Source organism: Candoia aspera, chromosome 4 (assembly GCF_035149785.1).
Source record: "Candoia aspera isolate rCanAsp1 chromosome 4, rCanAsp1.hap2, whole genome shotgun sequence".
Classification (NCBI taxonomy): Eukaryota; Metazoa; Chordata; class Lepidosauria; order Squamata; family Boidae; genus Candoia; species Candoia aspera.
In genome coordinates, this window is record NC_086156.1 from 19,573,983 (window position 1) to 19,598,736 (window position 24,754).

The window sequence follows — 24,754 nt, forward strand, 5'->3', positions numbered from 1 at the left end:
CATTTTTAAAATAAGTTTTTTTTCCCCTGACATTCAATTGTGTCTGATTCTTGGTGACTGCCTGGACTAGTCCCTGCAGTTTTCTTGGCAAGATTTCAGAAGTGGTTTGCCATTGCCTGCTTCCTTGGACTGAGAGAGAGTGACTTGCCCAAAGTCACCCAGCCAGCTTTCATGCCTAAGGTGGGACTAGAACTCAGCCTCCCAGTTTCTAGCAGTTGCCTTAACCACTATTTTGTCATTTAATTAGGAATATACATCCAAGATGAGATCTTTGACCCTTGCTGTGAAGTTCAGTTTCTGTATGTTCAGTGAAACCTGACTTTGCACATCTATTTCCTTACTTTGCTAAAAGTTACAAAGTAAAACACAAGTGTCCAAAGAATTTTCCACAAAAGATTCCTTTAGTGCTACCTGGACTACTTCAGAATTTTATTTGGAGGATTTATTGCTGTCTACCTATACCTTCTAGGATAGGCAATCAAAGAATAAAAATGAGTCCCATCTTCCCTCAGATCCCAGCAAAAGGTCAGATTTAAAAGCAGCCCTGGCTTTTAGAACAAAATAAAAAAGAAAATGGCAGACAGGAAAAACTAGGGGAGAAACTAGTTCCTTTATATTTCAAACCAGAGTTGGTGCCTAAATCAAATAAATGAAATGTACAAACCATGCAGTAAATCCTTTGCGGGGAATAGATAAACCCAACAATAATTTATTCATCTACAAGTCTTCATTACTAGATGAAACTAAAATCAATTAGAAATATTAAACTAATAAAATCACCAGACCTACATCTGCTGATACGGAATATGCACATTTAAAAATGACAGTGAGTGCTACTATGTTCTACAGTACTCTGGAAATAGAGAACTTGAAAAATTTGGTTATTTATATTAGAAACTTGACTGTCTGTATTTCTTGCTACAGTTACATTAATCTACAATTAATACGATTATATCTGATTAAAGCTCAGTGAACTCAGACTGTAATTTTTTTTTAAAGAAAAGCACCTGATAATATTTCAAGATAAATTCAATCAGATGAAGCAGACTGGCATTCAATCTAATACCGCCAGCCTAGTCCTTCCAGATACATTAAAATTACCATGCCTATGGCTATGTTGATTGGGAATTCTGGGAGTTGGAATACTAATGTATCTACATGGTATCAAGTTAGGAAAAGCTGACCTCATATCTCTTGCTTCCAAGTCTAGGTAACAAAATTTCTAACTAATAGCAACCCAAGGAGCTTTCATGGGAAATTCATTAAAATAATTTTACAAGAGTAAACTGGAGTGTGTGATAGCAGACAACTAACTTCAATGGAAAATGCAGCTGACCAGCAGAGGGAGCGTATGTGCATGGCACAGTGGCCAGGCACACAGACAGCTAACTTTTAAACTCAATTCTCTATACAGCCTATTCACAGCCCATTCGTTTCTACATTCCTGGAAGCAGGGCTCTGTGGGCAGGAGAAAAGGATGGGCCTTAGATTTTGGCAAATAAAGCTAAACGATGTGACAATGTGGTGGTGTATCTACAAAGACAAGGATCTTTCCTCTCAATGGGCTTCCTTGTATTAAGCAAAATCATCTGGATAGCCAGAGGCTACCTAGGGATCACTAGCTGGCCAACCTCAGTCTAGCAATTCTAAACTATTTCTTAGGTTAGTTGTAGGTTTACAAGTGATGGTATCAACTGCCTTAGCATATTCACTGGGGCCAACCCTATTCTGTCTTCTAGTACTGGTTTCTTGAACACTGCTACTTTGGTAGACACTGTACTAAAAACAGCATTTCAGCATTTCTTGCCTAAGGATTGCTTCAGATTACAAAGTACAATAATCCTATGCTTGTAGTGATACTGTGTGACTATGTGCAGTATATTAGGTCTAGATTGGACTTAATAGGTGGATGGTAATAAAGAGACATCTGTTTTAATAAACAGGTCAGTAATAAATTTGATCAGTCCCCAAATTTGCTGTTATGCAAATATCATAATATCACTTCATAATGCCGTATATATTTGTAAGTATGGAGGAAGAAATGCAAATGAATTAAAATAATTTAGAAAATTATTCTTTGGATAGGACATTTCCTGCTTCTTACTGAAGAACTACTTCTAAATATCCCCAGAGACAGAAGTGAAATCTACCCATAAAAATCAACATATCCCTGCTTATGTAGATTCCAGAGTAAATACAGTCCATATTCCCAGAACCATTGAATACTTGTGCAGTATTAACTGCAATTGTTATGGTGATGCCTAATAAAATGCCATTATTGTTAGAAAATTAGCTAAAGAACTTAAACTATAATTCTTTTTAAAAAGCAGACATGAAACTCCTGCATTAATTTCCAGCCTCACCTGACTATTTCTTCTGGATAACAATTATTAATTGTGTTGATATACTCTTGAAGTAGTGAGCCAGACTCTGCTTTTATCTCCTGAACTTTTTTAAGACCACCACTTGTTACAAACAGGCGCCGGGCTTTGGAATCATGTGGCAGAACCTATTTAAAGGAAACATAAAATCAGAAATTCAATCTTCCTACTCAAAAGTTCTTATTTCCTTTGAAGTTTAATATTAAAATGAAGCTGAGACGCAAAAGAATGAGCATAATACAACAAATGTTCTTCGCTCAAGCCTCAGTTAAGATGAAATGAAGGGCAAAAGCATGTGGTCACAAAAGAGTATATGAAAGAGAAAAATATGCTGCTGACCTGTTAATTGTGGGTTTTTTTGAACAATCATCTGTGCATTGGCACAAAGAGGTTCTGTTCCTGTACATGACATATATGAAGAGGTACTGCTCATTAGCTCCTCAGTGCCTTGAGCTGACACAGCTGTCACCCACAAACACCAAGTATACTAATCAGATCCTAGCTTGTGTAGGGACAAAGGGAAGGTTATACAAATGCACAGATGACCATTCACAGAACCAGAGTTACAGGAAAGCAACTGGTCCATCTCCAAGGTTTCTGTGCTCCTCACAGATGGGGAAGAAGCCAGCTAAGCACATCAAAAGTGGGTCAGGCCACCATGAAAGGCAGCAGGCAAGGCTGTAATGGCTGATGGGCACATCCATTCGTGCATGAAGATCAAGTTGAAAGTGACAAAGTGGAAGGAGGAGGCTTATATTGCCAACTGGCCTATCTCTACAAGAGAAATATCTCAAGAAGAGCTGAGGATGCAACCACAGCTCATGCTAAGTAGAAGTATCCATCCCATCAGGTCCGGCAGGAAGGGCATGTTATGGGTCCTGTCCATGAAGGAATGTCATCTGATGGGACTCAGGAGGAGAGCCTTTTCTGCTGGGGCACCTGCCCTTTGGAACATTATTCCCCCAGAGGTCAGATTGGTCTTGACCGTTCTGGCCTTCCAGAAGGACCTGAAAACATGCCCAGCTTTACAGACATCGTGGGAAAGATATTTGATAGATCTAGTAATCTGACAGGCAGGGGCTGGGTCATAACTGAGAAAGACTGAATGTGCTCAACAGTCTTGGCCTTCTTCTTATGAAAGTCTCCACCATCTGTAGCCAAGTATTTAACTTTAAATCCAGGGGCAAGTCACCATCCTCTGAGTGACTGGAGAAGCCACAGTCATTGAACTTGACGCACAGAGAGAACCATTATGGAGATGGTAGGTATGTGAATCTGAAAGTCTGACTTCTAATCTTCGGTGTAGATTTTGTCTCCAGGTAGGGAGCTTAGCCTAAAACATTGTATGAGCTGGGATGTGAGAGGAAGCAGGGAGCTTGGTCCCAAGGTTTTTAGAACCTGCTCCCACAATAAAGCCTACAAGTGGCAATTGTGGTTCTGCCATGCTTGCTTAGAAAAGGTGTGGAAATGGTCCTGTCCCCCCTTAGGCATGAAAGCCAGCTGGGTGACCTTGGGCCAGTCCCTCTCTCTCAGTCCAACTCACCTCACAGGGTGGTTGTTGTGGGGAAAATAGGAGGAGGAAGGAGTATTAGTTATGTTCACCACCTTGAGTTATTTATAAAAATAATAAAGTCGGGATAAAAAATCTAAAAAAAAATGGGCTCAACGTGCTGTTCTCCCATGCAGAGGCAGCACAAAGACTGTCCACTTGGTTTACTACTGCAGGGGATGTGCTAAGGAAAAGGCAGCTTTAGTGTGGTAAGATGAAGGTGAAATGCAACAACGGTAGATGAAAAGGAGGGAAATGCCCGTGCTAAAGAGATGCAAGGATGCTACCCTCTGCAATCATCAAAAGGAACTGAGATGGTGAGAGCACCTCCTTGTGCACTGGCCTAAGGTAGAGGAGGGGGCTTTTTTCCTTCTCAAAGGCTTAGCTAAAGATGTCTCATAGACATTCTGCACTGGTGCAGCACCCACTTGTGTGAAGCACAGTGGCCACAAATACCTACGTTGTATCCAGACAGTATAAAGAAAAAAAATACATTACTCAAAGCACCATCATGGAAGGACTTACAGCACTTTAGTTTAAATCAGTTTGCAGTATGAATGTAAAACTTAAAGCAACTACTGCAACATGTGGATTACCAATAACTTATCTGATTTTTGTTTATCATTGACAAAGATTATGCTATGTTCACATTTCTAACAGTAAAGAAGCATTATGGCAATTTCAGTCTTATGGATGAAAATATACTTCATTAGATTCAAAGGATTTTATTTTTGAACTTGGTATCATTTAAACTGAGTCTAACAGCATTGCAATATCCGGGTTGAGGGTTCCCTAATCTTAATTGTTTCCATCTGCTTAACATACATTATACATTAGTTTATTCACTTGATCTAATCCATGCCATAATTCTCTTGATTAAATCTTAAAAACACAAGGGTTATTTTTTTAATTCACTTTGCTCGCTATGATTATTTCTAGTCACTTAAGGTTAATTAAGCAGTGGCATGGACCTTTAGTTTTAACAGACAGACCAGTTCAGCAGAGGATCTTCCAACAAACTATAACATGGACTGGGGAGGAGAATGAATTTATATCAGAATTCATTTATTCTGTCTCCATCTCCCAACAAAGCATGAATGCCATCCAAGAAACAAATAGAGGGGGAACCATAGTATTCAAAGTGAAAAATGACCCTTGAAACAAGGCATATGTGCTGACTCTTGTTCCACATACAGAAAGGATGAGTAACCTTTGAAGTAGACAATGGACGTATAGCTAGCAGGGATTTTTAAACTGGATTCCTGCCCTAAGCCTAACTTTCTTTTTCCAACTATATGATTCTATTATTTTAAATTACAGCCAGAATATGGTCTCTAAGTCCTTTTTATACCTTGGAAGCTGCACTTTGGTGACAAACTACTGAATCAGAACAGCATGGTTTTTCAATTAAAAAAAAAAAGATTAACACATCTTTTTTATCAACATGTACACCTACAACCTAAAAAGAAAAAAGCAATTCTGTGTCATTACTCCATACTACTATGTATAGGGTATTTCTTCTCCCATCCTCAAAGGTGGTCCACCCCTGATGTAAAGCTACAATATCAGGGCTTCCATGAACTCTAATGCTCATCCCAGCACAGCTTTCTGCCAAATAAGAAATTTCCCCTGTGAACCAATCAGATCTGTCCACTTTAAGAGATTCTGTGGCCAGAATCAACCACAGGTGATACAAGCAGTAGGATGACCTCTCCTTACAAAAAGAGATTTGCATTACTCACAGACCAGTATCAGGTTAGTTTTCATGTGTTTAATTGTAAACCACTGAGTTAGTGTAACTAGACAACCCGTGACCTGTTGGGTCATCATTTCAGAGATATTTCCTTACCAGATTCCTCAATGTCTTCAACAATGGCAGAGCTTCTAATGTACTGGAAAAGTTCTTAAAAATTCAGGGAGATGTATCTGCCTTGAAAGTAGCCCATGTTGAACTGTATAGCCCAGTCAAACGTCAGGAGATGACCACAGGAAATATTTTATGACATTTTGTATTATGTCATAAAATGTTTAAGAAATTTGCAGAATTTCTATTACACAGGAGTTATGGGTCCTGGATTTTGGATGTATTCTGTAAATTAGACTATTTGAGGTATGCTGGTTCAAAAATTGTTGCCCTATGATGCACCGTTTTGCCCAGTTGAAGGTTACACAGTATCAAACAGACACGAGAGTTTTAATAGCATACAGTTAGATAGGATTAATACATAAATAAATAAATGGGAATATTTCTCCCCTTTAAAAGCATTGACAATTCTTTATGATAAACAGCAAAAAAAGCAGCTTGATTTCATGCTTTCTCTATTTCTTGAGTCTCTATCAAACAATCTGGAACCATACAGGTAGGATGGATTACATCGCACACCACCACCCAGCCATCAGAGTGACCCTGAGTGATGGGAATTGTAATCTAGCAGGTTGGAAAAGGCTGGTCTATTTGCTTTTTATTCCTTCTCAGGCATGAAAGTGGAGTGTCCAATTTACAAACTTGTTGATAAAGCAGAGAGATTTGTCGGCAGGGATTCTGGCTTGTTACCTATAACAACCTGAATCCAAAACCTGGTCCTTGATAACCTATGTCCATTCAGGCCAAATAGTTCTTTTTGGGCTCTTGCACTGTTGCTTTTGGGTTGGTTAGGCCAATATAAATAGTAAGATTTTCCCTTGCTTTATCAACAAAGCCAAAATGCTTTACCTCTGCACTCTTGGATCTAGGGCAGACAGAGGCACTGAATTTACAAACAGCTAGTTAAACCGTTGCTGAAAAAACACCCACTCCCTCCCACCCCACAAAAGCAATCCCTGAAGAATCCCAACCAAAAAAGTAAAAATGGCAAAAAGTGATCCATACAAACCAAACAACGTGTGGAAATTTTCTTCTGACAGCTACCATCATCCTTAACAAGGAATATTGTTTGCAGCAAGTTAGCAGCACTGATCCTTACCTTGCTGAACTGGCCAACTATGTGCTTCAGAATGTTGGGGGGAGCATCATGCAGCAAGGGCTCAAGAGCTGGCAAATAAGTACACTTCTGTAAAATATTCTTCAAGGCTTTCTTAGCCTATCAAAATAGAAAATGTTTTCAGTAAGGAAGGCATCAACAGACAATCACTATTAAGCCCACTTATAAACTTAGACTTGAATTATTTCTGCAATGCAAAAAGGTCATAACTACTTTCCAAGTACAATTCTTGGAACGTTCCTCTTACAAATGTTCAAAAATTATATTGGAAGCTAGCAGTATCATAAAACACACGGGTGTGTATTAGTGAGATTTTAAAAACTGCTGATCATAATAACCTTACTTTTATATTGGATTATGAGGATTTCATTTTGCAGCTTCAGTGAATTTAGAAGTTCAAGCACCCATTCTATTGGTGAGCCAGGAACCAGTACTTTAATCTGCAGAAGGCTAAGCCAGGTTGCATCCTGGGCTGTGGTCTCAAGACATCTAAACGGGAATGACTGATGTGTTCAGATTTCTAATCTTGAGGAATAGGATCAGGCAGGAACATCACCATCTCTCCTCACTCCCTGCTAATGCTATGAAGACTGACCCATGTAAATATGACAACTTGGACTACTTAGACTTCCGTAGGCCTCTATATGCCATCTGCAACACAGAATCTTAGCTCTGGCAGAGGCTTGATAGTTCAAAGCTACATTTCCCCCTCACAACTGTTACAACTCACGCTGGACTGTTCTGAAAAGATACAGGCAGTTTCTGCAAAGTGTGTTTTTTGTCCACAATGAAGCACCTGTATCCTGCAGAAGACCTGATGTTCCCTTGTAACCAACTGAGCTCTAATTTCAAATGTAATTAAATGACACGATATTCTACCCTTCTGCACTAATGCTGGAAATGAGTTAAAGCATCACAGTTATTAACAGTTTCCAGCTTCCCATGCAAGAAGCCTAGAGAGAGATACACCTGACCTACTCATGGGGAGATGTTTTAGCCTTTGCATGGTTCACTGACGTTTACCACTTGATTAAACTAGAAGGCTACACTTACTGCACTATTGGATCATATGGACATAAAGGGAACAGAGTCTCCATGGTTTGAGATGGTTTGACAAGTGCTTTAATTTATGGGTACAGCATCCACTTATACCAAAAGGATCCCAGTTCAGTCTTCAGGTAGCTGCTGCCGTAGCTGCTGCCAGAGTACCTATGTGCTCATAGTACTGTCTCAGACCAAAGATCTGATTCAGCATTACACAGCTGCATAGATTCCTATAGCATTTGGTCCAAGACAACTTCTGGGCCAGCATAATTTAAGCAGCAGTCCGTATGGTATTATGTAAGTGGGGCAGGGCCACATCACTCTATTCTGTATGCCTGCTACAAAAATTTAGTATGCCATGACCGATCTCCTCCTCTTCCCCAGTGCTACTCTTTCTGTTTTGCAGCAGCTGCTTCCAGTTCCAATTTCACAGGAAGAGTTCCCATCTTCTAGCCCATCCCTGGAAAATTAGTTGTGAGCTATTTGCTGGGGACAGGCCCGCAACTAGGGTCTGTGTCACCCAGGGCAAACATGGATTCCACACCTATTTTGGTGCCCCCCCCCAGCACTCATTTTGGCACCCCCCTCCAGCGTGGCACCCAGGGCACATACCCCGCTTGCCCCCCCAGTTGCAGCCTGGGGGAGGCTTTAAAAGAAAGAATTCTGGGGACTGTCATCTAATTCCCTCCCCCAAATTCAAATGTCTAAGGGAGAGGGAGAGAATGAATGAATCTGTTCTACACAGTTTTCCTAGTACAGGGCCCCAGGAAGCCAGTTTGGTCTAGTGGTTAAGGCTCTGGCCTAGAAACCAGGAGACTGTGAGTTCTAGTGCCCCCTTAGGCGTGAAAGCCAGCTGGGTGACCCTGGGCCAGTCCCCCTCTCTCAGCCCAACTCACCTCACAGGGCTGCTGTTGTGGGGAAAATAAGAGGAGGAAGGAGTATTAGGTATGTTCGCCACCTTGAGTTATTTATAAAAAATAATAAGGGCAGGATAGAAAATAAATTTTAAAAAAATTGCCATCAGAAGTTGGGAACCCCAATCAAGGTAACTTTTACACTAGCATGAATGCTAAAAGAGGCAAACTAGATAGGTGGAATATGAACACTACTATCAGGAGGAACATTGAATGCTGCATACACAGAATGTCTTGTAGACCATCACTACAGTCTCCACTTACAAAGACTGTTGTGCCTTGGAGATCAGAAACGCTTTTTCACATTTTACTCATTGGCTAAATTTACACATCTGTTTGTGTTCATCAAATAAACCACATTAGGCTAGTTTAGGGTTAGGGTTAATTCAAAACATGAATTACAAAACATAATAGCTGGGTTCACATAAGACACTAAGCTAAACCCCACCAAACTATATTATGGCTCAGTGTAATGTACAAAGCAGCAATTGTTTATTGGGCCCAAAGGCTCTAGGTAGTGTATTTCAAGCCATTTCCATCTTCTGCAAATATTTTGGATTACTGACATATTGCAGGACATTTGCATCTTTTTTTCTTTATCAAGTACATATTTTCCTTATGTATAACGTAGGCTACAAAGAATATTAAATGAACCCAGCATGCAGTAGGCAAGGAAGCAGCTTCACGGAAACAATAGTGATGAGCAAGATATGGTAATAGGATTTGGATGGAGTATTACGAACATCTTTCTATTTTCAGCTATGACATTTTGGCAGGTATATATTCTCTCAGTGTTGATCCATTAGTGCTAGGGGCTGCCACTAATCTACCAAAGCAGAGGGGGTTCATTCCAGCACTGAAAAGTCACATAATTTCCCTTTGCATTGTCTACTCCATGTGCTGTATTGCAGAGAAGCAAGGCAACACTTTGTAAAGCAAACTAGCCCACGGACAACGAGTTATGGTTTAGAATGGGTCTGAGCAACACTTCTATGAGATTTCCATATGGTCCTGCAAGACAAGCATTTAATTTTGAATTGATCTGGTCCCAAAGGCTCTAGACCTCTCTGCCTTGAAATATATGCAGGAGAATATATTCTTTCCCTGGAGAAAAGAGGAATGTCTGAACTGTACAATTGTAGCAATTTGTATGGTTGTATAGCCCAATCCCATCTGTCCCATGAGGACTGGGTGGTCTTCCGCCGCACTTAGGCTAACAGAGTCTGCTTTCAGTCTACACCAATGTCATCAGCTTGATCCCCTTCTGCAGAGATACATCCAAGGCACACCTCTCACAGGCCATGAGAATAAGACATTGAAATACAGAAATCACATGGGAAATAAATCTTTTATGATTGGCTTCAGTTATGACTTCATGATCGCAAGTTCCTTAGATGGATAACTACAAGGAAAGGTATGTTCTTTAGCCTAGAAAATTTATAAAATGTATAACCCTGAGACAGAAACACATGCATGCATAAATATAGACATGTGGGGAGAGGGAAACCAAATGTATGGACTCTTAAGTTTACAGGGCTTTAAATGTTTCTAAGGTGAGGGGTGCAACTTACGCCTTGTATTATTTTCCATGTGTCGCTCCCTAGCTTGCATACGTCTATATACATTTATTTACACATTATATTCCAGCTGCTCTCCTCAAAAGGAAGCAAAAGTCTAGAGAGGCCTCAAAACTTTCCATGACTCACTCAATATGATGTCATATCCCTTGCAACAGAAATGGTAAATACCAACACTCTGATCTTAACTGTGTTTTTCTTGGAAGGGAGGCCCAGTTGATATGTCACTGAGCACTTGGGGGAGCCATTTCCATGTAGCTTCTTCCCAGGCCGGTCTGGCAATGGCCTGGTTCACACATGAAGCAGAATGAAGTGGTAGAATCCTGACTGTACCATTTCAAATGAAGATGGGGGTAATTATATTTGTTGAATTTTTAACATATTAAAAAAAAACATACTTGCAAGCAGAAACTATCACAGCTCAACTTTCCTTCTGTTAACTCTAGTTTTCACTGCAAGAAATTTGTTTTTACAAATAGTAGCGTTTGCTTTCAACTAGAAGTCATCTCTACTAATTCAAGATTCTTACTATCTCATTCTAAATTAAGTATCGACTGCACCAAAATTTAGAATAAACCACATAAACCAGGGGCAGATAGTTGATGCCTAAAATTTCCAAAACTTCCAACCCACATTTTGTGCTCCATCAGTATATGTCCTCAGTCTAAATCTGATGAAGGGGGAAGGGAAAGTAACTTTCATAGTGCTGCAGAACAAAGAAATTGGCCCTGAATCACAGATTATCAGTAGGATATATTATTGCTTAGTATCCCATAAGGCCATAAGTTATACAAGAACCTGAGAAGCTGCTGCCAGTCAGAAAGGATGATGCTAGGTTAGATGAATAGGCCCTAAGCTAGACAAACGCATATAAAACAACTTCCAATTTTGCAATGGGTCTTGCTTCCATGTAACTCTAAAATAGAGCCTAAATTTAAAATTAAGCACTGTGTGAAATGTATTTATAAACTGCAGTTTGGAATCTGCTGTATTTGTGAAATTGGCATATAGATAGTATTAATTATCTAAACTATGCAACTTAACACTACCATTCACTGTATGTTTCTGACATCTCTTCTCCCATACCTTGTTATTATCTTAATACCAGTATTAAATGGGTTATTTGCAGGAAAATACAGGGGGTGGTGTGGGGACTTCTGAGGAGTCAGGGACCGCAACTCAGTCTCCCAACCTTCAGGAAGGTCATGGGACACCATCTGGCAATGCAATGAGATCACCGGAAGAGTCATGATTTAAATGTTACAGCCCCTTGTTGGCATTTTTGAGAAATCTAAGGGGAGAACCAGAACAGGAGACCCCTTTGTGGTGAACCTCTACCATTCCCATCATTAACCCTTCCCACATGGACATGAAAAAATGGCCTGAAATGGTGAAATTTGGTTATTTCACTGTCAAATTTTGGCAGTGTACTTTCAGGAAGGCTGGTGCTACAAAAGAGTTGTTGGGGGAGCTGCATGCAACCATGGGTTATTCACTTATATTATTATTTAGCCTACCTTTCCTCAAAGCCTAAAAAGAAGTAATAGCATTTCAGGGTACGTTGATTTTTTAAAGTGTAAAATGTCTTGTCATATATGATCAGGCTAGCAAGATGGCTTAATAATTAAAAAAACTTAAACTTTCATAAAACCTATGTAAAAATGTAATGAAAAGAGCAAACTTACAACTCCCACTAAAACTGAACATTCAATTTAAAAGCTCAGTTAAACACCACCACAATCCTTATCTAGGCCCTGCCCAGAGATCCCCATAAAGCTCAGAGGCCTGTCAGAGGTACCCCTTCTCTTCCCAGGGTCTGCAAGCCATGGCTGGAGGCAGGAAAAGAACTAGGTGAAGAATATGGTTCAGCATTAGAGCATAATGCTTTGCATGCACCAGTACCCAGAGAGGCCTGGAAAAACTCTTGGCTTGAAATCCTGGAGACCAGTTGCCAGTGAGCATCAGCAATTCCAGATTAAACAATCCAGTGAGTTGACTCAGTATGGATCAGTACCTATTGAATTAGTGTAACAGTTCATTGGGCTACCTGAGCCTCAAAGGATCCCTCTGTGTGCAGGTATTGTGCCTGTGTGTGTAACTGGAACATAAATTCTCCTCTAACTGCCCCCCCCAATTCCATATGGATTATGCATGCAAGATTTATCATTATTAATTGCATGGTCACTAATGTCATCATTCCACCAAGAAAACATACAGTACACACAAATTTATAACTAGCTAAATGAAGCCCAGCTTAGTTCACCAGTTAGGTTTTCAAATGTGTGTCTCAAATGTATTGTTTCAGACAAGTACAGTGATAAAGCTAGATTTTTTTTATAGGGATAAAACTAGATTCTTAAGTTACCCTCTTCCTGCTAATCAGGAAACATTATTCTCCAAATAATAAACCAGGGTTCTCAAAAGCTGATTTCTCCAATGCACCCTAAAAACTTACCCAAACACTTCCATCTTCAAAAAGGCCTTGCTCCACATTTCACTCCATGGTAACATCCAGGGAAATCTAGTTAGCCCACTCCTTCCAACCAGTTATCATCATACTCTAAAAACAGTATCTCAGCAAATACTTGTGTAACACAACCTGACATTAATATACTTTAAAAAGTATTTATGCTGGTTTTATGTTGTTTCTTTTAAGTGATATTGGTTTTAATCCTTGCAGTTAGGGTTATTTTTCTTTAATGTCATCTCATCATTAACTATCTGAGGTGATATCCCATTTGGAGGAACTGAAAGGCAAGTTATAATGTATGGAAATCAGTGCACCTATAAATTACTCTGCATCTCTAAATGAACCAATATATACCTGCACCTTGGCGGCCACACATTAATTGAATGGATCAGAGCCTAACTGCCTGATTAAATTTAGTCACAGTAATGATGATGGAGCTAGTGATAATGAAGAAAAGCTAATTCCTTTACTTTGACTTGAAGGTCTTCTGAACTTTCAGTTGCCATATACAGGGAAAGCAACACAGGTAAGACATTGGCTACAGCAACAGCACGGGCATGTTCTGGAGTGTGTCTCCCAATCTGTCCCAATGACCAAGCAGCTGCAGCCTTAATATGATCTTCTGGCTCTTCTGACAAGCACACAGCAAGCTGTGGAACTCCCTGTGGTATTAAACAAAAGCATAAAGCACTATGAAACTAACCCAGATTTGGAGCACTGTTTACAAATTGCAGGGTGCCAAGACAAGGCAAGGGTGGCAGTGGTAGAACAAAATACATCTTCCATTCTCTCTATATATACATTTCTCAACCCAAAGAATGTATGAGTACTCTATCATGCACATACTCTATATAGATACAAGTTTAATAAATAATAATTATTTTTGAACACTACAAATTTAAGCTTCACTAAAATATTAAAACTTCCCACTTTAGTGAGACAAGAACACTAAGAGCTGACACATTTATTGCTTTCACAATATTTCAGAGAGCAGGTGCCACAACTGAGGCCACAAAGGAAAAACAATGCCAGCCTTTTTATAAGGAACTGAAATTCCAGAGTTTCAGGTTCCCTTCCCAGGTTTTCTGGAAGGCAACGAAGCTCTGTCTTCCATTCATTTCCGTAAGACTTGCATGGTGCTGCCTTTAGCCTCACTGAAAGGCATGTAAGCGTGCAGACATAATATTTGGGGTAACTGCAGCTTCCTCCTACTTATTCTCCCCTCCCCCCATGTGGGAATATATTATATATTTGGTTCTCTCTTTTTTCCCTTTGTTCACTGCACACAATACATTTAAACATGACTAACCAGTTATTATTCATGTGCGCACTGACCCTTATAGAATGGATTGGAACTTTCATCAAGTCAGATTGCCTTTTAGTCCTGACAATTTTATAATTATGATACTTTGTGCCCACACACATATGTGCACTCATAAATCAATGCATTTATATCTACTAGTAATCATTTTATGCATTAGAGAGAGAGAAAAGTACTATCTGTATCTGTAATGCACACAAAGTATTAGTGTTTCCTATCAGGACTAGAACCTCTTGTAAGCTGAAAAACCTCAAACACAGAAGCTCATTTAACTGCCTGCCCAGCTCAAATAAACCAGTGCAGGGAAACCAAACTATATTTTAAATTTTTAGAGATTATGCTATGGATTACATGTTCAAGAAGGCTTCAAAAGAGCACGAGCTTGCTCTTTTTTCAGGTGGACTAGGATATAAATGTTGTGTTTGTTTTCTGCAGCAGATAATCTTTGTATCTGAAGAATACCACAACAGAAGCAAAACTCACACTCTGGTATAACAAAAGATAACTAGTTTATATATTCTCATTTTAAAGGCAATTAAAGCTAGATGTCAAATATTTATTTTAAAAAGCCATTGCCAGTCTTCTTTCTGCTATTTGGAAAAACACAACTCAATTAGCATCTCATGAAAATGCAAAATGCTGTCTGCTAGCAAACTAATCCATAATTGTGTTTAAAAATGAACCAGCCCCAAGATTCTGTTATTTCCCTGCATTTCAAGAACAAGAAATAGGACATGTAACTCAGGTGATTGTACAATTTTATACAATAATGGGTATTTTTATTTTAGAAATAAAAAAAGCTACCCTGAATAACACACACACACACTTTTAACATACCATTTCCTTCATAATCTCTGTCCACCACACAACTCTAGGCAACAGAGCATTATTATGTATGTGGAATATTTTGAAGAAAAATAACAGACTACTGAATAAACAAACTAAATATATATCATTGCGTTAATATCCCATTGATTTCAGAGACAGTACAAGAAATAAACATGTGATTCATAGTGCTGTTAAAATCAATGGGATACAGATACATATGTTTAAATCTACCTGGGTTGTACTATTATATCCATATTGTGGTGACCCAAATAATGAGATCAAAAGTGTGTGTGTGTATATTCTCTCTCTATACACACACACACACACACACACAAACACATAAAATGATGTTTTATAGAGAGGTAACTTTTTTATAGAGAAATCTTTTAAAGACAATTAAGACAATTTACAAGCAGATTATAAACCCCAACCCATTCTTTTGGAAGCAAGATTCACTAAAATCAGCAGGGCTAATAGAAAATTATATACAAATCTCACAATGAAGGAACAGCTGTACTACATGGACAAAATGTTACATACATACCATACAAGAAATCTGAAGTGTTTATTTTTGTCTTTATGTCAGTATTTGTATGGCAAGCTAATATGTACAGCCACGCCTATTAATTTACAAAAGCAAGTGAGTATATGAAAGCAATGTTTAATATTTACACTATTTAAGGCCTGTCTTCCCCTCAAGGGAAGAGGCCTTTCTTTGCCTTTTCTATTTATCCTCAAAGCAACCCTATAAGACAGGATAGAATGAGAGCTAGCAGTTGGCCCAAGGATGGCTATCAGCTTTATGCCAAAGTTGAATCTGGATCTTTTCAGTTTTATTGACATCACAAAAATCCCTTCCTACAAACACACTTACTAGTTTTATTAGTTATATTATTAGCCTTTGGCTAATGTTTGGGCACTCGACCTGCAAAAATAACCATACGCACTTGGGTCAGCTTCTCAAAACAGCATTCAGACTGTAACATTGGGAGACTCAGGAACTAACCTTGGAGATAATCACTGCCATGGCCAGGTTTTCCGAGTGAGCAGCTACATAGCCCAGCATCATAATACCTGGGAGTCTAACGTTTCCTTTGCAGCTCCCGATGCTGTCAATAATGGCAGCAACTCCCCCAGCATTCACGATAAGTTGTGAAAGCTGAAAACAAATACAAGGTCAGAGATGCTATCATTTCAAGTGATTATCAAACTGTATCATTACATGTTTTTTTCCTAAACCATTACATCTTGAATAAATGCTCAATGATACACACAAATTAACAAAACAAAATGTAATGCATATACTTTTCTACTTAATATGCTTTCAAGAGTTTAATATTTAACTTAAGTATTTTAATTATGTCCTCTTTATTTTTGTATCATTTGGAATGTTGTTGACCATCTTGTTTGTTTTGGCTGGATGGAATGAGAGGTATAATTTAAATAAATGAAATCAAATAAGCACTACTAAGAAGTGGAACTTACCAATTCTGAGCAAACGAACAATTGGCTTCAGCAACAACTAAGAGTCTTGTGGCACCTTCAAGTCTAGCAAATTTATTATGGCCTGCACATTCATCAACTCCAGAGAAAGTACAGCACGGCAGACACAGATGGAAAGCTGCCTTATGCCATAAAGGAAGTTACAATGGATCAGACCAATAACCTATTAAATCCAGCCTTCTGGTTCACAGAGACTAAACAGATGAGTGTAATTGAATGGAAAAGTTTTCTAAGTTTCTGAAACTGTCTGGGCCAAGAATTGATAGATCAAGACTTAACTGAGGTATATCTGAAAAAAAACCCATCAAAGGTTTTAGATAATTAATGTACTTCCAGCAATCACTCCCTAAAGGATTTAACAAATAAATTTCATTGCCAAGAAATGAAACTCATTAAAACACAGTCTTCATGCTGCAGTTTTGTACAAATGTGCTTAATAGAATACACAAGTCCTACTGTATGCATATATCATAGCATGGAGGAATGCACCTTTGTTGTATTTTTGAAAATATGTATAGTATTTAACACTGCATAGTAATGCTGTGAAAATATATTTATACAGACATGATCTTCCTGTGCTATTATGCATCTCCAAACATGCCAATCTGTACACTAAAGTCCCCATCAGAGGCCTCTTTCTGGTTGACCTCTATGATGCCTCCTCTCTTGTCCTCTAACCCTGGGACAATTTTATTAGTGCAGAATATGTAGCACCACCGCAAAACAAGAAGCAGAAATGGGCAGTGATGCATAGCCCAATACTCCTAAATGGAATACCAGGCAAAGCATGGGATTCAAGGGCAGCTGCGACTCAACCATCAAGCAATTCTCTTCAGATAGCTTGGCAATTTGTTTAAACATGCATACATACACACAGACAGGAGCAGCATCAGCAATGGGCGATCTCTTAGAATACATCCGACTGTGCCAGATGCAGGTCTCAAGACCCATTGCCTGAGGTCTATCACCGTGATGTTTTGGTGTCAAGCTTTGTTTTTAAAAAAATCCCGAAGTTTTTTTAAACAAGCTGATCAGTTTCACCCTGGCCGGTCTTTTTTTTTACAGCTACTCCTAGCGAATGTTTTATTGGGCGTTTAAACGTAATAGCTATTCCCTAGGCTAAACATCCACCAAATAAATAAATAACCCGGCTACATTTTGAGGGCTACTTTATGGTCTGAATATTTCATAATCCCAGCCAACTAGCTGGCCCTGTGGCGAGGTCTCTCCACCTTCCAGAAAAATCAGGCAAGTCAGTCACTGCAGAACTGGGCAACTAATGCTCCGCGCGACGCCAATTTCGCCGGCTAAATGGCTTTAGGAAGCCTGCCGAGGGCATACGGCGATCCTTTGACGAGCAAGTATCAACAGGATTCCCTCAAGATCAAAACCGCGCCTCCCAGCAGGGGGCTGGAGAGAGCGAGAAAGCTTCGCACCGGAGCCCACGGCCAGATCCGGCGAGGGAGGTGGCTGCGGCAGCCTGCAACTCGGCCGGCCCCTTCCCCCACCGCCGCTGCTTCAAATGCAAGAGCTTTTAGACGCAGAGCGAGGACTCCTGCGGAGACCAGGCTCTGCGGCACAAAGGAAGTTTAGACCGCAGCGGCGATTACCCAAATCCTTCTACCTCCCACGCCTTTCACTCCCATTCGACTCGCGACATCTCCTCCAGGGCGCGGGGGCGGCGTTCCCTCAAGCCCCAAAGCACCTGAGATAATGAGGATATTGAATTTCGGTGCGGGGTTCTGTGGCTTAAATTAATAAAAAGCTCCCTATAATGAGACCCTGGTGGGCTCTAAGTGTTCTCGAACCACGCGAAAGGGGAGGGGAGAATCAACCCCCCCTCCTTTTTTTAACCCAATATAAGCCCTCGGGGCTGAGTTGATTATTTCTGAGCACAGGCTGCGGTGCCTAACTCTAGGAAGCCTTGCCTGGTAAGCTACTACGGCTTTGTGGGGTAAAGGATCTTCTCTTGACTTACTGCAGCCCAGTTATTTCAGAGTCGGCAAGAAATCGTGATGGGATGGGTAATTTATTCTAGTTTATTTTGTGGAAATGGATGAACCCAGCTTGGTGATCAGCTTCTTTCTACTTTGCTAATCTGTCAAGATTCAGTCCACAGGTTGTGCCCCACTTGGATCTGCTCAACAGTATGGCCATTATTTAAAGATTTTCAGTTCAGTTCACAAGAGGCATTTTCAAGGCAACCCAATGATCAGCATCTTACTAAGGCAGCTCCTTTAAAAAAATCCATTGTTTTTGCTCTGCCCAATAGGAGAAATCCATCTAGCAGAACACAATGTTAAACACACAGGAACCTCTTCATTTAGTTCACTGTTCTCTGAACTGCAGCCTAGGAATGCTTTGTACTTCATTATCGCTTTGTGGAGACCATCCCATATGGCTGAACAATTAAGCATACCCGACATATTAACATCCACCAGTAAAAAAGCTGATTTTGCCAATTTTGCTTTCCCTTACAGTATTTGTATTCCATGCACACCCAGTAACAGCAACAAACATTTCTTTTTAATTTATACTAACAGCAACAGAGGCTTTGCCTAATGATAGAATAATATTGAAAATCTTGTGCATATGCTTATCTGTCATTTGTAGGTGTGTGTATACTCATGTGCACCCACACATACACATCTAAGTACATTCACTTACATTCAAACAACACGACCTTGTTGTTTATATTCTCATGGTTTTACCTCAGGCGTGTGTCTTGCTATCTCTCTAATTAGAGTTGCAGCATTTTTCTTGACATATTCATCAGAGTCCTTCAGGCACGTGAGTACAACAGGAAAAATCTCTGCTTCAACCACCATTTCTGCCAGATCCACAGAGTGTTTTGCTATCTGGCTAAGAGCTGACAGCACCTGACGCTGGGAAACAGGAGTGAGTGTTTTATAAAAGGCGTATTGGGCACACACAGCAATCAAAAGGAGGCAGAAAACTCCCTTTCAAACTGGGAAGGCACAAAACATCTAATTTCAAAACAAAAAGTGATAAAAACTAAAACACAATTTCCAATAGGAAACATCTATATTTACTTAGAGGAAAACTCCATTCAATTAAGTGAAGCTATTTTTAACTAGTTTTATGGTTTTTTAAATGTTTTTATAGAGCTACCAGGGTACCCGTGAAAGTCTTTTAAAGAAATAAACTAAATATTATAATCAGGAAATGGAATTCCTAGCAGTTCAAAACAGAAGCCAACTCGTGCTATTTATTGCTTCCTTTTAAAAGCAGTACACATTTAAAAAATAGTTCCTTTTTAGTTAGAAGGATAAACCACACAAATCTTCATCGGCTGTTGCCAGTTAACTTACAATATTTGAAATAAATATTTTATAAACATGTTGCTCTTTTAATTAAACATGCATGTGAAAAAGTCACTGGATGTTAACAGCCCCATCACCATAAAAAAATTATTATTAACAGGGCAAAGGGAGCTGATGTACTTTTACACACTATCTACTATATTGTGCATGATTTTCTATAAGCCAAAGATACAACTATAGTACATTATTAAAAATCTACAGGCTCATACCTTGACCCTCATCTGACTTACTCAAAGGTACATGACACAGAAATAGAGTTTCCAAAAAAAAAAAAAAATGTTTAGGAATGCAGCATTACCACTCTAAAACCACAAAAAAGTGCAAGCATAATGCTTAACACTATAAATTACACATATTGAACCCATTACAACAAATGAGTTTTCCAACAATTCAGAAAAACTCCTGACGATAACTGCTACAGACCTGTGTACCACTGCTGAGAATCCAAATAATCCCAGTGTTAAAGATGAATTCCCTTGTTTTTTTCCACCAGCTATTCCCACCCCATATAAACTATAACAGTCACATCAAACAGCCAGATCTCCCCTTTGTTACCACTCATCCAAGTTAGCAATGCATATTTTGGCATAAAAGCTCTCTGAGGATTAATACACCTTCCCCAATACATGAATTACAATTGAAACCCAGTTCCAGTTCAATTGGGAAAGAGGAAAATTAGTTTGGATAGTACCTTCAGTTTGGCGTCAGGGTTGAGGATCATCTGAGCCAAGTGAGCAATGGCCCCGGCATCAACCACCGTCTGTGCTAACTCTGGAGAATGCTTTGAAACATCACTGAGTGCTGAAGCAGCAATCCTTCTCAAAGCAATCTCTGGCTCTTGGATACAGAGGACTAGGAGAGGAATAGCTCCAGCATCCACCACAGCCTGTGACAGTTCTGTTGGTCCAATGAAAGTAATTAAGCGAATATGGGTGACTGACCCTTGTACAAGCCATTTTTCACCCTGACAGATACAGCAGGAGAGAGAGAAAGGGGAGGGTGGACTCTAGTGTCTGGACATCTGCATTTCAAATCAGCCCTCCAAGTTTCATAAACCATGTGGACCAGTCAGTCCTCAGCTGAAAAGAATACAGGTCAATAGATGGACCCCCATTTACATGTACACATTTGAGGTAGATTAGACTGAAATGGCTTGCTACCCTGTGTGTGTGTGTGCGAGCATGTGTGCACGTGTGTGCATTTAAAAAGAGTAAGCAGATGTCAGCTGTTTAAGCTCCGACTGTTGTGCACTGTTCAATAGGCAAGCAGCTTTTGCACTGCTAACAATAAAGAAAAGCCAAAATGCCAAAACGTGTCCCCTTCTCCCACAAATCTAATTTAGACTGCACATCCTTTACCCTATTCATACAAGAAGCGGAAAATAACAGGCCTAAATTACACTGATTCTTAATTTTATTAAAAGTGACATTATCATCATTCACTCAAAAATCTACCTTGCTAATTCTGAACATCAACATACATTTTAATAGTACCTTTTTTATCAGTAAACTACTGGTCTTTCCTTACATTAAATCACTGCAACAGACAGATACATTAAGCCACCATGACCAGTTGCGGGTATCTTAACATAAAAATCCACAATTAATTGATACAGCCTCTATTATAGCAGAAATTCATTACCCTTCCTCCAACATATTTATCATTAAACTTCAGTAGTGAAGTAAAAAATTACTGGATAGCAAATGCAAGGATTAGGACAAGGGCTATTTTTGCAGATGATGATGAAAAATGAGCACCAATCCCATTAATTTCAAATGGGCTATTATAGGTTCTTAAATAAGGTTTTGTTAGGTCTTCTCCTTGTTATGCACATAGTCTCTTATCTTTAACATTTAACCTGCCTTGTGTTGCCATGGCAACAAATAGCTGTCGTAATTCAAGGGCCCAACTTTGATTTTGCATTTACAGTTCATCAATCAAACCTTTCTGCAGAACTTTCCTAATGGGGGGTAATACCCACAAACTCTGATTCACTGCTTATCTACTTGCTCATGTACTACTTTATATATATTAATTTATTAATTTTCATACAGTGTAGTAGGAACACTTTTTACCTATGATGGCATACACATCACATTTTAAAATTTGCTCTTAAACTTATACAATTGAAATGCCAGTGTTGATTTTACTGTATTTAGAAATATTCTTACATCATAATACATTTTTGCCATGATCCAAGCCTCTGTTTCATTTAGAACTTCACCCTACTTTATTCCCAGTATGGAACACTAACATTGTAACATATCTAAGTACTGTGCTATTTGTCATAAATACTGTATGTATACTGTATGTGTGTGTTTGTGAACTATTTCCCCTTACCAAAATACACCTGATATTGTAGTAGATAACATAATTTATTTATTGTATAAGCCTCATGAAAATAGAGATATCCCAAATTCCTTTTATAATCTGTCTTGAGACTTAATACTAAAATATCATCCAAATGGACTGAAAGAAAATTCAGCAAAGATAAAAATAAAACCATTTAATAAAAGATTCCTCTCTCCCCAAGTTCTTAGCAACTAATCTCACATTTTAAATAGCAAAAGATTGTAATTTTAAAGTAATAGCTATACTACTACTAAAATGGTTGAATAATCAAATTTAAACAATCTGAAAAAAGATGGCCCTAGTATTTGCATTAAGAGCTTCAGAGAGATTAATTGCTCTTCTTTTAAAAAAACTTATGGGTTACATTTTAAGAGTTCTTTAGATCTCCTCTTTCCATGTTATCAAGTTGGATTTTGAATAAAAATATGATTTACATGATCTCTAACTATAATGAAGAACTAAAGGTTTAAAAAGTATGGTGCGTCTAAAAGTTCTTTCATTTTCTCAAACCTATAGAGCATTCTCATAAATTTGCCAAAATAACCAAATATAAATGTTCATTTTTCATTTAAAAAAAAGGCTATATAGTTTATTTGTACATTGTTTATCACACTGCAGAAAGAGATCTTTCTCTTCTTTCCCTGCCCCCAACATTCCCAACCTGGATGGTGAACAAAAGATTATTTTTAAAAAAAACCTTTAAAAGAGAGAGAAGAGAATCTAGCAGTGGGAATTAATTCTTGATTGGAGGAAAGGCACAGAAGGCTTCTGCACAAAGGACAACTTTAGATAAAGGAAGCAGATGGAAAACCTGTGCGAGGTAATGTGATAGAAACATATATGTTAAAAATTAGCTTCCAGCATTCCCTCTAACAATGAATTGGGGTAGCCAAGTGCCTATGGATTTGAAATGAACTAGGGTCACTCAAAATGATGGCTGTGATTTTTACATACTCAAAAAAGTCATTTTATATGGAGAATTATATTTTTCAATACAATAAGGAAACAAAAAACCATTAAGACAACAATCAAATAGCTATCAAGAACAGTAAACATTAGGGATATAGAAAATGTGGTGTGTGCTGAGAAAAAAGAAAAGAAAAGAAAGAAGTCACTGAAGTTTTGAGGAGGGGAGAAGAAGGAAAATTGGCATACTGAAGTGTTAACATTTTATAGTTAAGAATCCTAGAAAGATGATTACAGTTGAGATATATTTGCCATGAGGGTTTAAATTAATCTCCATGTACAGTTATGTTCCATATGAAAGAAAAATCAGAAATCCTTTTTCATTCTCTAGAATTCTACTTTTTGCTTTGTAATGCTTAGATCAGGGAATGACATCCCCTCCGCCCCCAAATTAAGTCTTCTACTATTAGACAAGACTACATAGTAAAGACTATATCTGGTCTCTTAAACTGACTTTGTTTTTTAGCTTCTAGATCCTCTAACAGCAAATCACAGGGACACAAATTGCTAATTTCCAGAATAAGAGCAAACAGAAGAGATGAGCAAATGTTGGAATAAATCTAACACACCTTAAAAATATTTTATAACTCCCACTCCTCAAAAATCTCAGCTTCACCCATTCGTTACCATTTTAATATATCATAGTCCTTCCCATTGGGGTCATTAGCCATTGAAAAAACCTTGCAACCAAAAAGCTAACTACTCTTCATATACAGTATAACAATATTAAAAGCTTCAAAGTGGTGGGAATAAGAAATTTGCACCGCCTTCCTTTCCCAACTTGAATTTGCCCATCTTTAACCTCTGAACCACCTATTGTGGCTTTTGTTCCAGGATGGTTTATAGCCTTGACTACAGGCTGGGAATACACTGCAACATTCTGTTAATGTACCCTGCTTGTTTTATTATGTGGCCATCTTGAATGCAGTTTCCATATTGCCTGTAAATGAAGATCAGGTCAAGGAGTTAAGAATTACTTACTCAGTTGGTCTAGAATCCAGATGTACCTGTATATGGAAACTACTTAATCCCCATTGTGACTATCTTCCTTTGAACTTCAAGATGTGCCTACACCCCAAGAAGCTTCCAGTACTGGTAGCTGTGTTGATCAGATTTCAGTTAGCCCTTGTGATTAGTTACCTGTGTCATCTGCATACTAACTGTCCATTGTTAATTGGGACACTTCAAGCAAGTGTTTAGTGATTTGCTATGCCCCTTCTGATATAATTCAAAATCAAGGACTATTGTGATGAGGAGAAGAATGATTCCCCTGATCTGCTGTGTGGTCAATTTTGTGCACTTTGTATTACTGTTTCCATGGTCACAGGTTCTCTGCGTGTCTGAATCTACAATTGCTTCATGATGGGAGAAGAAACATTGCTCTCTAGAAGCATGTTCTGTTAATTTACAAATTCATTGTAACAAGTATTTTACTCTGTCTTCCAGTCTTTGCCGTTTATAAACTAGAATGATGTATAAGACAGAAATCTATTCCATATCTCTTTTAGGTATTTTGTAACCCTG

The 24,754-nt window shown here is 38.7% G+C and overlaps 1 protein-coding gene across 1 annotated transcript in view; it reads right to left on the bottom strand.

The window, feature by feature from the left end:
• The window catches only part of SPAG6 (sperm associated antigen 6), a 47,207-nt gene that overhangs the window by 1,591 nt on the left and 20,862 nt on the right, over positions 1 to 24,754 (bottom strand). Inside the window, exons 5-10 of the mRNA XM_063303529.1 lie at positions 20,604 to 20,809; positions 19,280 to 19,453; positions 16,072 to 16,224; positions 13,387 to 13,578; positions 6,894 to 7,010; positions 2,364 to 2,509 (exon numbers count right to left, since the gene is read on the bottom strand). Of these exons, the coding sequence (XP_063159599.1) occupies positions 2,364 to 2,509; positions 6,894 to 7,010; positions 13,387 to 13,578; positions 16,072 to 16,224; positions 19,280 to 19,453; positions 20,604 to 20,809 (988 nt within the window). The remainder of the gene's footprint in view (positions 1 to 2,363; positions 2,510 to 6,893; positions 7,011 to 13,386; positions 13,579 to 16,071; positions 16,225 to 19,279; positions 19,454 to 20,603; positions 20,810 to 24,754) is intronic.